The 14,740-nt window shown below is 36.1% G+C and overlaps 1 protein-coding gene across 5 annotated transcripts in view; it reads left to right on the top strand.

Moving 5' to 3' along the window:
• slc12a2 (solute carrier family 12 member 2) overlaps window positions 1-14,740 on the top strand; it is a 201,910-nt gene that overhangs the window by 155,607 nt on the left and 31,563 nt on the right. For all 5 annotated transcript variants that reach the window (XM_039759496.1, XM_039759494.1, XM_039759493.1 and 2 more), the window contains exon 14: window positions 3,091-3,246. In XM_039759496.1, coding sequence (XP_039615430.1) covers window positions 3,091-3,246 — 156 coding nt within the window. The remainder of the gene's footprint in view (window positions 1-3,090; window positions 3,247-14,740) is intronic.

The raw sequence follows: 14,740 nt of genomic DNA, 5'->3' as shown, positions 1-14,740 counted from the left end.
CTAAAATTTTCCTCATATTAAGCCAAGCAAAAGTTATTTGGAAATATTTTTAGCACAAGCTAAACACATTATAATATAACGTTGTCATGCACTTGTAGTTGCAGAGCATAATGTTTTACATTTTAGAAGTGGGATGACAAAAAGCCTACCGTGCAAATGAACAATAAAAAAATCGGTTGAATCACTGTCAGAAGAAATGTTCTTTGCTTTGTTTCCTGCTTTTTGAGATCCTAAGATCTCCTACCAGTATAAGACATTTTGAAAGTTTTGGGAGGGCATCTAAAATATGTTTGTTTATTTGATTCTAGATTCAACCGTACTATGTAAATTGTTAAGCTCTTTCTGCTTTTTCATTGTTTCTGTCCAAAAAATTAGAACCTAAAGTTCTTTATCCTGTCTCTAAAATACACATCAATAGAATCATTTTTCAATCCTGCAACAGTAAATATATTAAAATTGAAACCTTTATCCTTCCTACCATTTCTGAACCTGCCTAATCCAGTTTAGGGTCATTGGGGCAAAAGGTGAGAACACTCATGCATTCACACATCCACACTTGCTCACATCCACACTTGCTCATATTGTGCCAGTTTAGAGTACACAACCAACCAAATTACTGTACATATTTTTGGGATGCATGTGAAAAAAACTAAAATTATACACAATCACCCAAGACACTAAGTGTGAGGCAGCAACATGAATCTGTGTCACTGTGCCTCCAAAATACAAAAATCTCAAACTACTCTAGTTCTAAATATGTCTAAAGGTTATCTTTTTTTGTGTTTTGTCCCTTGGTCTTTGATTTCTAATTATAAATGTATACAATATGCTCAGTCTTTCGAAAGAAATTAATGCATTCACTAATTTGTATTACTTTGGTTTAATAGAGTGTACCCCATATTTGTATGTTCTCAGAGTTAGAATGTTTCTTATATAGATCACATACACGCAACGGGGACTGTGCTGCTTAAAAAGAATCTTGAGTGACAACTAAAGTGCTCTCCTCCATGATCGATGAATGAATGAAGACTCAAATATTTCTTACATTTTCCTGGTTCTGGTACTGCTTTTAAAAAAGCAAAATACATTGTATAGTTTACATCGCAACACTGAAAAATCTGTAGATTAAGTAAGTGTCAAGAAAAAAACACGTGAAAAAGATCTCTTACCCCTTATAGTTTTCAGAAATGTATTTCAATGTATGTGCAAAAAATATTAATGCAGACTTGTTAAAAAAAATACAAAAGAAACGTAAGCAGTATCATTAGTGATCTGTGATAAAAATAAGTTGGTAAGTGGAAGCCTCTCCCTTAAGAATACATAGTCTTTAATTTTGTATTGTAGCTTTTAGCTACGTATGTCCCCCTAAAGCCATTCTATACTGTTCCATAATTGGACACTGTTTGAAACAGCTGAAAAATCGCTGTATTCCAGTGGTGCAGTGAAATGTTTTATGAGTACAAATGCACGTATTATGTTTATTCTGGACAGGAGCGTTCATACATATCCTCCAAGTCCCTAAAATAGGGACACTTCCTGCATGTGTATTCTGTGCTAGCTTAGCCAAGGCCAGTCAAGGTTAATATCCTTGTGAAGTATGGTTACCTGCTCTTAAGAGCTAGAAGAATGCAGGAATGCATCTTATAATGCCGGACAGCCCTACAAATGACAAGTGAGGGTTGCTCCATATCAAATACATCTTAGTCTGCAGAGCACTCCTTGTTCAAAAAGCTCTTTTTCATTGGTCATGTTCTTGTCTGTTTCATTGACGGTGACAGTACTGTCTATCCAGTCAACTGACGCTGATTTTTTTTTAATATATACTGTAGATTCTTAAATGAAAAGATGCTGCGGTATTGCATGGTTGTGTAAGGGGTGATGCCGAAACTGAGAGGAGAAATTTGGAGTATTTAATAAAATCTTCAATATTCAGTCTAATAAATTTTTGGATATACAAATTCAGATATTAATGTGGTAAACCTTAAACACAAACCTAAAATAGGTGCTTTTCTTCTTTCTATTTGTTGCATACCTGCATTTTTAACAGTTGAATATAATATGTTTATTATGTGTCCAAAGACTGGGTGGTTTTGATAAAGTGATCACTTTTAACAGCCGTTTAACTCCCATTTATAGCTATTTAACTGTCTTCTTCTGTGGCCCTGTAGTACATTTTTGCTTTAACAAGCTCCTTCAGTATTTCAAGATAGTGACCTGTGAAAAGATTAAGTTGCTAGGTTTGTACAGAGTACACATTTGACAACATTTTCTTTTTATTTATTTTTTAGGCGGTTGTACTTTTTGTACATCACTTAACCTTTAACATGCATTCTTGCACCCTCCTAAAATTTTGGCTCCTTTGATTGTCTTCTGCTCACATCCGCTGCACTTCCTCACTTAAATTATGAGGTTCCTGGGATTGTTTAGTTTAGGGCAGCATCTTAGGGCAAATTCAAATGAAGAGACTTCAGAATGTATGAAGCTTTCTTTTACGTACTCTTTATCTGTTAGGTCTATGTGTAATATCTTGCACAAATATGTGCTCACATTTACAGACAATTGTGTATAAATGGTCTAAGTAAGATTCTTTAAAGATAGCATTTCTTTTTTTAGCTTAAAGATCAAAGGTATGGCATGGTTTCTGAAGTATTTTTGTTTACTAAATATTTGCAAAAGAAATTTCATGATCCTTACCAAATTGCAATATCAGCTTATCGAGGAATGGGATCCAGGAATAAGTGATTGTTTACTGTGTTGAAGTCTCTGGCAAAAAAAAAAAAAACAATGCTTATTTTGAAATAGCAAGGAGAAAGTGCAATGCCTCCTCACTCCCGTATTAGCAAATAAATGATAATTACTTTGCACATTACTCAGCATAGTCTTGAAATATTTGATTTGTACAGTTGAGGATGGAATCCTTTTGAAACCTAGTTTCAGTTTGATGGATATGGGAATTTTCAAATTGTGGAAACATGCATTGTATATGTAACACTTGATTTCCTGATAAATGCAGCTGAAACTTGATATAGCTTATGAGGTTGTCATTAATTGTTGTACTTTAAATAACTTTAATATTTTTTTTCCTGTTAGGGTGGAGGCCTGGTTTCAAATACTACAATATGTGGGTTTCACTGACTGGTGCCATTCTTTGCTGTGTAGTGATGTTTGTTATCAACTGGTGGGCCGCCTTACTTACAAATGTCATTGTCCTGGCCTTATACATTTATGTCACTTATAAGAAACCAGGTAAGTTCCTTGTGTGTCCAAATGGATAGATGTAATCATATAACGGTTATATTTCTCCACCAGGCAACACTATTGGTACAGACTACTAGCACTGTTTTGTCTGGATTAACAAAGCTTTGCAGTCACATTATGTGGGCAATACTAGCTCATCATGTCTAGTGCCTGATATTTAAAAAAATGCAGAGAATCAACCCCAAGCATAGTTTGTTGGCTTACAGCCAAGAATTAAATAATTTTTTTGAAATGCAAAATATAGATTTCTGCATTCAGTCATCACACATAAATGTTTTTAGTTTGCATAGTCTGGTAAATATTGTTACATTTTCTCGATCTTTAAGGTAGCATTTTTACTCCTCATTTGTGTTCAGACACAAATCAGTGGTGATTACACAAAAGAGTGGCTGCAGCAGTGTTAAAAGTAGAGTTCAGAACAGTACTGCCATGCAGCACAGGTGTTCAAGTAATGTGTTTTCTCCTATATGACCAGACACCTGGAATCTTTTACCAGCTCCCTCTAATCCCCAATTATTTATTATGGATTAAAAGTCAACATCTCACTCTGCTAAACTTGACCAGGTTTAATCAAGCCTTTAGTTTTCCATTTGCAACTTTGCAGTTTATCTTGTAATGTGCCTCACACAATTCTGAAATACAGAAAATATAAGTATGGTTAAGAAACAATCAGTAGGTTTAATAAACATGATGTTAATGAGCACTGTAAACTGTAAAGCAAAAATCAGGATCAAAAAACATTGAGGGAGAGGTGATGGCCAAATTGTTAAAAAAACAGTAGTGATAATATTGTCAACTGAGATACCAAGTAGCTAACACGTGACCTTAACATGTACTTTATGTGTGAAAAAAGCAGGGCCAATAAGATCATTCATACATGATATTGTGATAGTCACTGAAGTACCAAATTTGTGACATGACAGTACTATATTTATTCCTGTAACCACACACTTTACAACTTGTGCAGTATTAGTCTATAATTTTTATTGTTTTTTTTATATTACAATTTATGCAATTAATTTCTTAGCACTTACATTTTGGAATGCTCAGCCTCAAATAGCATTTTGATTGGGAAACCATTCAAAACACAGTTTACATTAATACATTTAAAAAATATGATCCTTTTTGTATCGAGGCTTTGTCGTGGCAGAAGGGCTTGCACAGTCTAGTGATCCTCTGAGCTATGTTGTCGGGAGCTACATGCTCCTGGTAGAGCTTCCCAAGGCAAACAGGTCTGAGGTAGAGATCCAGACTAACTCGATCCCGAGACCCCATATGGAGTTAAACCAAGGATCGGTGTTTCCCTTGCCTGGGAAAGGGTACAAAGTGTACCTTCGACCACGGGGCCAAGCCGGGCTCAGCCTGAAGGAGCAACGTGGTTCCGCTCTCCTGTGGGTCCACCACCTGCAAGAGAGGCCATAGGGGTGGTAGCCGAAGGTAGCCGAAATTTGGAAAATGAAAAGAATTTTGTTATGTTGTGACAGACTCAGATTATATATAAGTTTGAAGGATTTGAGAAAAGATAAATTAAAAGTGTGATAACGAAACTAAAATAAGCTCATCAGTAAAGGCAGAATTATGCTCCTCTTCTGACTCAGCAGTTACATGTTTGAAAAAGGCACATGGGTTAAAATAGAGTAAAAATCCACCTTTGTCCTTCTACAATAGAAAAATCTTTTTCCTTCTAGCTTTCTTCTTTCACATTTGTAAATGGTGCTCTTTATTTTTATTTGTGCACTGGACCAAGGTCACACCCTTTGTATATTTTTTAAAAGTACACATGCTGGACAAAGGTAAGCAAGCAGGTAAAAACATACACACTTACCATCTATGTGGCAGTGCTGCAGACTGTCCTTGTTCGTATGGTAAAAACTTATGTTATTTAAATATTTTTTGGATACCACATGGCAGTCTGCTGTTTTACACCCAACTGTAGCATCATCATTTTGTGAAGAACACATCAGTGGGGCAGGAATATTAGATTTTTCAATATGAGCCATGTATACCACTCATATCCATGTTGTGGGATGGATCCACTTTGCAGGACATAATTTGCCAAGCTGCATATTAGATTGATATATAGGTGATGGTAAGATGTAGGATTAAACTAAAATCAAGGTCATGTTCTTGGAAGCAGCTTGAGATAATGCATCTTTTGTGACATGGCACATTATCCTGAATAAATGTAGAGCACCGTCTTTATGGGATACACATGGTTATCTGCAGTTCTTCTGTGGTATTCAGGTTATGCTCAGGTGTTACAAAGGTCATCAGCCTGTACCGTTGACAGATATCTGAATGCATTGATTCATACTGTTTATACTAAATTCTGACTCTGCCATCTGTATGTAAGAGCAGAAAATTGAGATTTTTTAGATCAGGATTTAGCATTTTTTAAATCTTTAGTCATCCACTTTTTGTGATCATATGCCCACAGTAGCTTAGCTGAGGGGAGTGGAGCTCAATGTACTCTTCTGCTGCTGTGGCCTATCCTTTTGTCATGGTTTACTGCACTGTGCATTTAGGGATATTCTTTTGTACAGCAGTAGTGTTAAGAACTTTTACTTGTGACTTTTCTTTTAGTTTAAATAATGTCACCATTTTCCTCTAACCTCTCTCTTTACTAAAATGCTTCACACAAAGATCTGCTACGTATTGAATGTTTTATTTTAGAATATTTTCTAGTGACTTTAAGGCATGAAAATTCCAAGATGTTCAATGAAACTACCTTATCTGGTACCAGCAATCATTCTGTGGTGAATGTGTCACCAATTATAATGTTCAGATGAACACAAATGAAACTGCTTGACCATGTCACTGACTTGCAAGCACATAATTTGCTAGTTAACAGCAAATATCCAGCTCCACCAAAGAGCAGGTGTACCCAATAATGTAGCCACAAAGTATACTTTTCTTCCATTATTAAAACTGTAAATTCAAAAATGTTGTTTTCACTTGATGCAGTTTAGCATTTTTGTCAGTAAATTTACTAATAGTACCAGTAACGGCGCACTGCCCAATAATGTGCAGTAAATACACTCAACTTGAGCATTCCTAGTTTTTATCTTCTTTCTCTGTACGTTTAGCATTCATTTGCTCAGAGGCTGATGCGCTTGCTTCTTCCTGAGCAGCTCTTCTTTTCTCCATCCTAGCGGCCTGCTTCTTCTCTTGTTCCATCGACATCTGTTCACATTAAAACTGATTAAGTCAGTTTTTCTGTTTCAATTACTTAGTACATTTTCTTAAATTTTTCACTTAAGCTAGCACTTAAGTCTTCAATCTGCATTAAGAATGATTTAAGATATGAAGAGGTAGGGGAAGTGACGGCAAAGATGGTAGGAATGAGAACGGCGCCCGTACACATGCGCTGCATGGCCACCCTGCTGGCCACTGCCGAAAGTTGATACTGCAAAAAAATAAAAAGAGGAATAACCTTGGGGCTCAATCATCACCCTGAAGTAGATGTCACATAGTGTATGTGTACTAAATTTCAGGTCAATAGTTCAAACACTTTGCAAGCTACAGGTGATTTAAAATCCTGGACAGACAAACGAACAGCCACAGTAGCATATCATATATAAAGATGTGGAAGAATAAAATACATTTAAATATCTACTTAATAGACCACTATTTTAACTTATTTTGAATTGCTTTGCATTTAATGTACTTAGATAGATAGATAGATACTTTATTAATCCCAAGGGGAATTCACATAATCCAGCAGCAGTATACTGATACAAAAAACAATATTAAATTAAATAGTAATAAAAATGCATGTAAAAGCAGACAATAACTTTGAGTAATGTTAGCATTTACTCCCCCGGATGGAATTGAAGAGTCGCATAGTGTGGGGGAGGAACGATCTCCTCAGTCTGTCAGTGGAGCAGGACGGTGACAAAAGTCTGTCACTGAAGTTACTCCTCTGTCTGGAGATGATCCTGTTCAGTGGATGCAGTGGATTCCTCATGATTGATAGGAGTTTGCTTAGTGCCCGTTGCTCTACTACAGATGTTAAACTGTCCAGCTTTATTCCAACAATAGAGCCTGCCTTCTTAACAAGTTTGTCCAGGCATGAGACATCCTTCTTCTTTATGCTGCCTCCCCAGCACACCACCGCGTAGAAGAGGGCACTCGCCACAACCGTCTGGTACAACATCTGCAGCATCTTATTGCAGATGTTGAAGGAAGTCAACCTTCTAAGGAAGTATAGTCGACTCTGACCTTACACAGAGCATCAGTATTGGCAGTCCAGTCCAATTTGTCATCCAGCTGCACTCCTAGGTATTTATAGGTCTGTACCCTCTGCACACAGTCACCTCTAATGATCACAGGTGATCATGATCTTTGTATGCTTTTCTTATAGAAAAAACAAGGCAGTATTAATATATTTATAATGACCAATACATTTTGGATTACACCACAATGAAAGCCACAAAAGAGGAGCATTAAGAGGTTATCTTTTGTAACTTTTCATGGCTGGCATGGCAGTATCCCACCTATGCAGAATTTCACTTGACCTGATGGAAGCATGTTAAAGTGGCCAGGCAGATTTTGGCCATTAGCCACTGGCATTGCAAAAATTGTAGGCACAGGGTGCTAGAAGTGGAGAAGACTTATGTCTGATTATATCTTTTGTGCTACTTTCAGCACAGCAGTGACATTTGGATATTTTTGTGTTCAACATGTTTTCAGTTAATGTTGTTGCTCTATCTGTATAATCTGGTTCACACTGGGTTCAGACATATCATAAGTCAAATGTGTTGTTTACGTTGGCTAATTGCTGGTATACCCTGTTGTTCAGTCTTTCAAGCCAAGCATGTTCCTTTCTGAGGCTTTACTTTTACTTTTATTGCTAAGGTCAGGAGAGCTGTTCTTTAAGCCAGTCTTTAAAAGAAGTGGCTCTCTAAATCCAGCTACAGAGATAAAATAACATAAAGAATGAGGATGAATTCATAAGGAAACTAATCATCCAGGTAGTTGAATAAAATATTCAAATATGACGTCAAGTAGGCATGGACAGATGCTGAGGAAATGTGCTGTTTATTTCTACAGGTATATATTTCAGCTTTTGCTTTAAATGCACAAATAAAGAAGCATTACATTTGAACATGGAGTTTCCTCTAGTGAAAATACCAATAAAGAGCGGGCAGTTGCTGTTATTCCTGAAGCATCCAGTGTGTGTATATTATATCACTGCCAAATATTGTATTGAAAGTTCTGGGGTCTCCTGGTGTTTAAAGTCTGAGAAATGTGCTTGTGACACTTATTTATTTTTTAAAGCTGTTGAAAGCAGAGAGAGTCAATTTTCACTGAACCTTACTCTCACTTCCTGAAGAAAAGAATAAATATTTGTAAAAAAAACATTAAAAGCTATGATAGGTATAAGAGCCAAGATTCTGGCTCTGTAGTTCCTCTTGTGAGCCTGGGATCTTTCATCTTTTTTGTATTTTTTTCTATTGTATCATAAATTGTTTTCAGATTGAAACAAGAAATGCAAACGTGCAGGGAAGAATTGCTAGTTACTGTGTTTTTTTGCAGACTTAATCCTAGTTAGACCTTGGAATTCCACTCATCTAAGGAGTGGTTGTAAAGCGTAATACTAAAAGCAACAGTTAAATGGGTTTATAGTGATCATGAAAATCATGAAATAGAATGCTTGTAAATCTCATTATTCACATCTTATTGTATCTTCCTGATAATATCAAGGAAGATACCTGCAGCCATACTTCATTCACCACAGATACATTGATTCTTAATTAAGCCTGTAAAAATAAAAAGCTTATAGCACCTAATGTTAAAAAATTTTGCATTTCTAATCTGTTGTCCTTCTATCTTGGAAGTCATCAAAAGTATGGGTACAAGGACATTTGCAATTTCATATATGTCTCTGGGATCCCCATCTCCCTTTTTTAGATATTTAAAATGATTACAAATGAGGCTGTGGCTTCATAAAATGTCTTTTACTTTGCAGCTTCAAAAATTAACACTTGCAAATGAACAGAGTTTTGAACTTTACAGGGAGCACATACACACACACACACTGTTTGTGTGTTCTGACTTGCATAAAGCAAAGTTAGAGAGTATCCAGTGAACCTAACACATATCATTGGTATGGCATGTGGGAGAAGGGAACTACAATACCCACAAGGGTGGTGGGGGGACTCAAACAGACACTAGGAGAACATGAAGACTGCATACAGCTATAGTGTAATTCAGAACTGAGGAGCTGTGATATGGAATTGCCCCATTCTTTGCCTCATAATAATTTTCTTTAACAATAATTTTAAAATGTGTTTTGCTCTTACTGCTGTTGTTCTGTGTGTTACCGTAATTTGTTTTTCTTTAACATAATTTATTTTTTAAACTCTTGAATATTTGTGCACCTTTGTCCTTAAGTGCAAACTAATTGAACTTGAGAACAGTTAGGTGCAAATGTGTTGTCTTCTGTTTACTAATTTAATTAGTGTTTGTGCTCATTATAAATAATTAATAATAATTCTTAAAGATGGCTAAAGAAGGTGGATACTTAATCAGTGATTTAAGTACAGACAAATCTTGAAATTGGGTGCTAAACAGTATGTTGTTCTCAGCCTTGTCGGCCACCCTTGAGACATGTTATGCTTTTTTTTTAAAGTATGCAAGGGATTTATTTTGCTTGTTTTTTTCCTAAAAAGGGGCCATGCAAAACCTCTGCAGTTTTTTTTATTGCAATTTCTTTATTTTTATGTATTTATCCTCTACAGTCTTTAAAATTGAAAAACACTTATCTTTGATCTTTGGTAGGAAATCAAATGTATGTTAAGTAGGTTTTGAAATATTTTTCTAACCTATTTCAACATAAGCAGACTTTAATGCTACTGTGTGTTATTGGATGTAGCCATTAAGGTAGTAAGATTACTAGAGAAAACCATGTCCGTATTTTTCAGTGTGAGCTGGTGGCAGGAAAAAGTAAATCTTGAATTATTATATTGGATTTGGTGCATCGAGTGATTGCAAAGAGATTTTTTGATTTGACAAAGTGTGACTCACATGCTTGAGTCAAGTAATCTCATTGTGAATTAACCTGTATTATGTGTAAAGTTGTGGTAAAAAAAAAAAAAACATGAAATTAACCATTGTCACAGTACAACAGGCTACCACATGTTAAAAAGGTAAAGAAAGCAAAAACCCAGCAGATGGAGCTTTAGAGCTCTGAAAGCAGATTTTTTTCTCACATATAGCTATGAATGAAAATACTAAAATATACTGTATAATTTAGTACATTATTGCAAACTATCAGTGTATAAAACACCATTGATAAAAAGAATGACCTAAATTATTATTCTACTGATCTGTTGGAGCTAAGAGCTCAACAGTAAAGACAAGGCTTGACAGTCATTCAGCATTAAACTTGTATGACATGAATGACACTCATACACACTTTATGAAAATCATGTTGTTATTTTAACATTTATCATTGTTTCATAAGTATCTTTGTTTGCATTATAAAATACATTCAGATAATTTTCCTTAGTGATGTGCTTCACAAACATAAAGGTTTGTGAGTACCTTAGAAGTGGTTGTGATGGGTTAAGTCTGTTGTTAAGTTTTAATTACTTTATTTCATCCTATGTAACTAAGTCATTAGTATTTTTATCTTAGTAGTCCTTTTAGTGCTAACATCAATTTTGCTGCCTGGTAAGGTTAAGAATTGGGCTTATGTGTAAAAACTCAGTCTTTTGGTACTCCTGTTTTATTTCGATTATAATCACGTTTTTCATTATATTGATTTGTTAATTACCAAATACCGTGATTAATGTTAAAAGAAAACTGCAGCAATACTCATGCTAATGCAATTTTCACTGATTTTAAAATTTGCAAAAAATGACACACTTATGAAGAGTCTAATGTATCCATGAAAAGTAAAGCCGTTTCCCATTTATATTAAACTAACGCATTGAACTTACACATTATCTATCAGGCTGTATGATATGCCTAAACAACAGTAATATACTCCTTTCCTCCTAAGACTCCAGTTTAGATAAAGTTTTTTACCCCTTAGTATGTTCTGAACTCTGTGCTTTTTCGTAAAACATTTTTAATACCTGGCAACAGGAGGACCTGTTAGTTTTCCCATACATAGCTTTGGGCTACATATTGTTTGATATACAGCAGGTCAGGTAATACTTTAAAATAGATATATCATACTGCAGTAACTATTATCCCCAGTATTCATCATGCCATATCCCATTCTTTATTTGCCTTAATTGATCAAATTTTCTTAAGCTTTTTCAGAACGTTAGTATTTGAGCACAACTAATCATTGTATCATCATTTTATTTCATACAAAGGCACCACCTATCAGATTACTACCTTATTTACTCTTAAATGTTTGAAGGTGGCAATAGTCAAATATCCCTGAACTTGTAATATTGAGGCTTTGTATTGAATACTTGTGTTAAATAGTTTTTGATGAAAGTGCTATATAAAATAAGGTTTGACATATTTTCTGTTAGAAAATAATTACAGTAAGATATCTGGCACTTCACATAAGTGGCTTCATGCTGGGTGATCAGTTTTTTCTCAAAGGTCCGAGATGTGAAGTCAGACTAATGTGGTCTAATATGAGCAATTGTGGATGAATTATTCCCAGAAATGATGCTTCATCAAGCTTTAATTGCTGCTTTGCATCTATTACTACGAGGATTATTCAAGCTCACTGCTACCCAGTAAAGTAGGTTCAGAAAGTCAATTTATTGATTGCTGCTGATGATGCATAGTTTCACAATGCATTGTATGGCAGGACATTCTGGAATTTGATGTGCCAGTTATTAAAGTGTTTTAAGATTCTATTTTTAGTATGTTGCAAAAAGGTTGAATACCTTCTGTTGAACCGATAATGCTTATAAACATGTGGCATGTCTATATGAATAGCTGAAATTTCAGTTCACTGATGCTAAAATAGAGGGTGTCAGGAACCTCTGGAAATGCGCTAATTCGCAGGGTTTAGCTAACAGAAAGCCGAGTGTAGGAGTCACGGTCAGATGACTGGCGATATGAGACTGTTGAATTCCAGTATTTTATATTTATTTAACGTAAAAAAACAACTGAAACAGTAAACAAACAAACATACTGAAGATAAACCAATATGGCCGGAAGAAGCGTCTGCCGTGAACCGGCCACCACTTCCGGTTGAGGGCGTGAACTCATTAAACTTTCTTACAGATGCACTAAGCAGTAAATACACTGCTCAAAAAAATTAAGGAAACACTGAATCATCACAGTCTAACACTAAGTCAGTTAAACTTCAGGGATGTCAATCTGTCCAATTAGGAAGCACAAGTGATTGTGAATCAACTTCCCCTTTATTGGAGCAAATGAAAATGACAACAGGTACACTGCAGAGGAAACAGCAAAAAAGAAAAAAACAAAAGAGAATGTTTTTGCAGGTGGTGGCCACAGACAACTGCCGCCTCCTTATCTTTCCTGATTGATTCTGCTGTAGTTTTGCATTTTGCTAGTGTCCTTGTTACTTCTGGTAGCTTGAAGCAATACCTGCAGCAGATTCAGGTTATACAGATAGTCCTTCTCCTCTAGGATGGCACATCCATGCATGCCGTGCCAAGAAGGTTTTAGGTATCTCCTCAACACAATCTCAAGAATATAAAGGAGATACCAGAAGTTGGGCCGTTACACCTGAAGAGCTTGACAGGGCCGTAGAAGGGCATCAACCCAGCAGCAGGACTGGTATCTGCTCTTTTGTGCAAGGAGGAACAGGAGGAGCACTACGGAGCCCTACAAAATGACCTCCAGCTGGCTACTGGTGTGCATTTTTCTGACCAAACTGTCAGAAATGGACATCATGAGGGTGGCATGAGGGCATAATGTCCTCTAGTGGGACCTGTGCTCACAGCCCATCATTGTAGCTCAATTGGCATTAGCCAAAGATTACCATAATTAGCAGCTCTGCCATTGGTGCCTCATTCTCTTTACAGATGAGAGCAGGTTCCTACTGAGCACATGTGACAGGCGTGAACGAGTCTGAAGATGCATTGGTGAACTTCACACTGCCTGCAATATCATCTAGCATGACCATTTTGGCAGTTAGTTGGTGATGGTTTAAGAAGGCATAGTCTTGGAGGGTTGCATAAACCTCCACGTGCTAGGCAACTGTACCCTGACCTCTGTTAGGTACCGGTATGAAATCCTTAGAGCCATTTTCAGACCTTATGCTGGTGCATTGGGCCCTGGGTTCCCCCTGGTGCAGGAAAATGTCCGTCCTCATGTGGCCAGAGTGTATAGGCATTTCCTGGATGATGAAGCCATTGATGCCATTGACTGGCCTGCACATTCCCCAGACCTGAATCCAACTGAGAACCTCTGGGACGTTATGTATCAGTGCTCTGATGCTGCCATAGACTATCCAGGAGCTCACGAATGCCCTGATCCAAGTCTAGGAGGAGATTCCACAGGACACCATCTGCCATTGTCGGGAGTACATACAGACACACACATGCACTCTACTGAGTTATGAGTTGCTGTGGTGAAATTCACGCAAGTTGGATTAGGCTGTGATTTTAATTTTTGACTTTTGATTTTTGGTATGATTTTGAATCCTGCCCTCAGTGGGTTAGTGATTTTGGTTTCCATTGACCGCTGTTACATCATTTTGTTCACAACAGATTACACAGTATTACAAGATTTTCAATTTGAATATTTTATTCATTCAGATCTGATGTATGAATTAAGTGTTCCCTTAATTTTTTTGAGCCATGCATAGTAAATAAATAAAATGTCCCCCTCAATTATATTTGAAATGGTTATACAGCCATCTGCATTATTACATTTTTACACAAAGTTTATGTTACATTTATATAAAAAGTATTTATTTTGTTATAAAAAATAAATATTGCTATATACAATATGTATTAAGAATCATTTTTGAACTGTAAGACAAGGCTCTTTTCAAATGTGAACATTGCATTTTCAAAAGAGAGATGTAAAGGTCAAGTAGAATATCTTTTATATAAATAAGTACTTACTGGAATGTTTTGGTTAAAGAGAGAAGCACTGACGAGCTTCTCAGAGTAACTCTTTTTAACATTTATTGGGTTATGTTTTGTAAAAATATTATGATTTAAAAAGCTGTTGGTAGTTTGTCACATTTGCTTACTATCTGACTGTTGTCTTCTTGGAATTTATCAAGCTATCCAGGCTTTGGGACATTTCTGTGATCTGAGTCATCTGGACATACCTGAGGAGTCCAGAACTGTGCATTAGGCAAACATGTTTCCTAAAATCCTCTCTTTGCTGTTATACATCAGCCTCGATGCTTTCCTGTGTCTTAATAGCTGTTTATTTCCAGAAGTTAAAAGTTATAGAAAGTGCTATTTTTTTCTCACATTTTTGGTTATTCCATCTAACATTTTGAAATATGTGTCTGCTTGAAGGATTTCAAATCTAATAAAGAGTTTAAGAAAGAGGAAAAATACAGCTGCCTTAT

The sequence above is a fragment of the Polypterus senegalus genome, chromosome 7 (genome assembly GCF_016835505.1).
Source record: "Polypterus senegalus isolate Bchr_013 chromosome 7, ASM1683550v1, whole genome shotgun sequence".
Classification (NCBI taxonomy): Eukaryota; Metazoa; Chordata; class Cladistia; order Polypteriformes; family Polypteridae; genus Polypterus; species Polypterus senegalus.
Note: the sequence above shows the minus strand (reverse complement) of the source record. Positions and strands in the feature narration are given on the sequence as shown.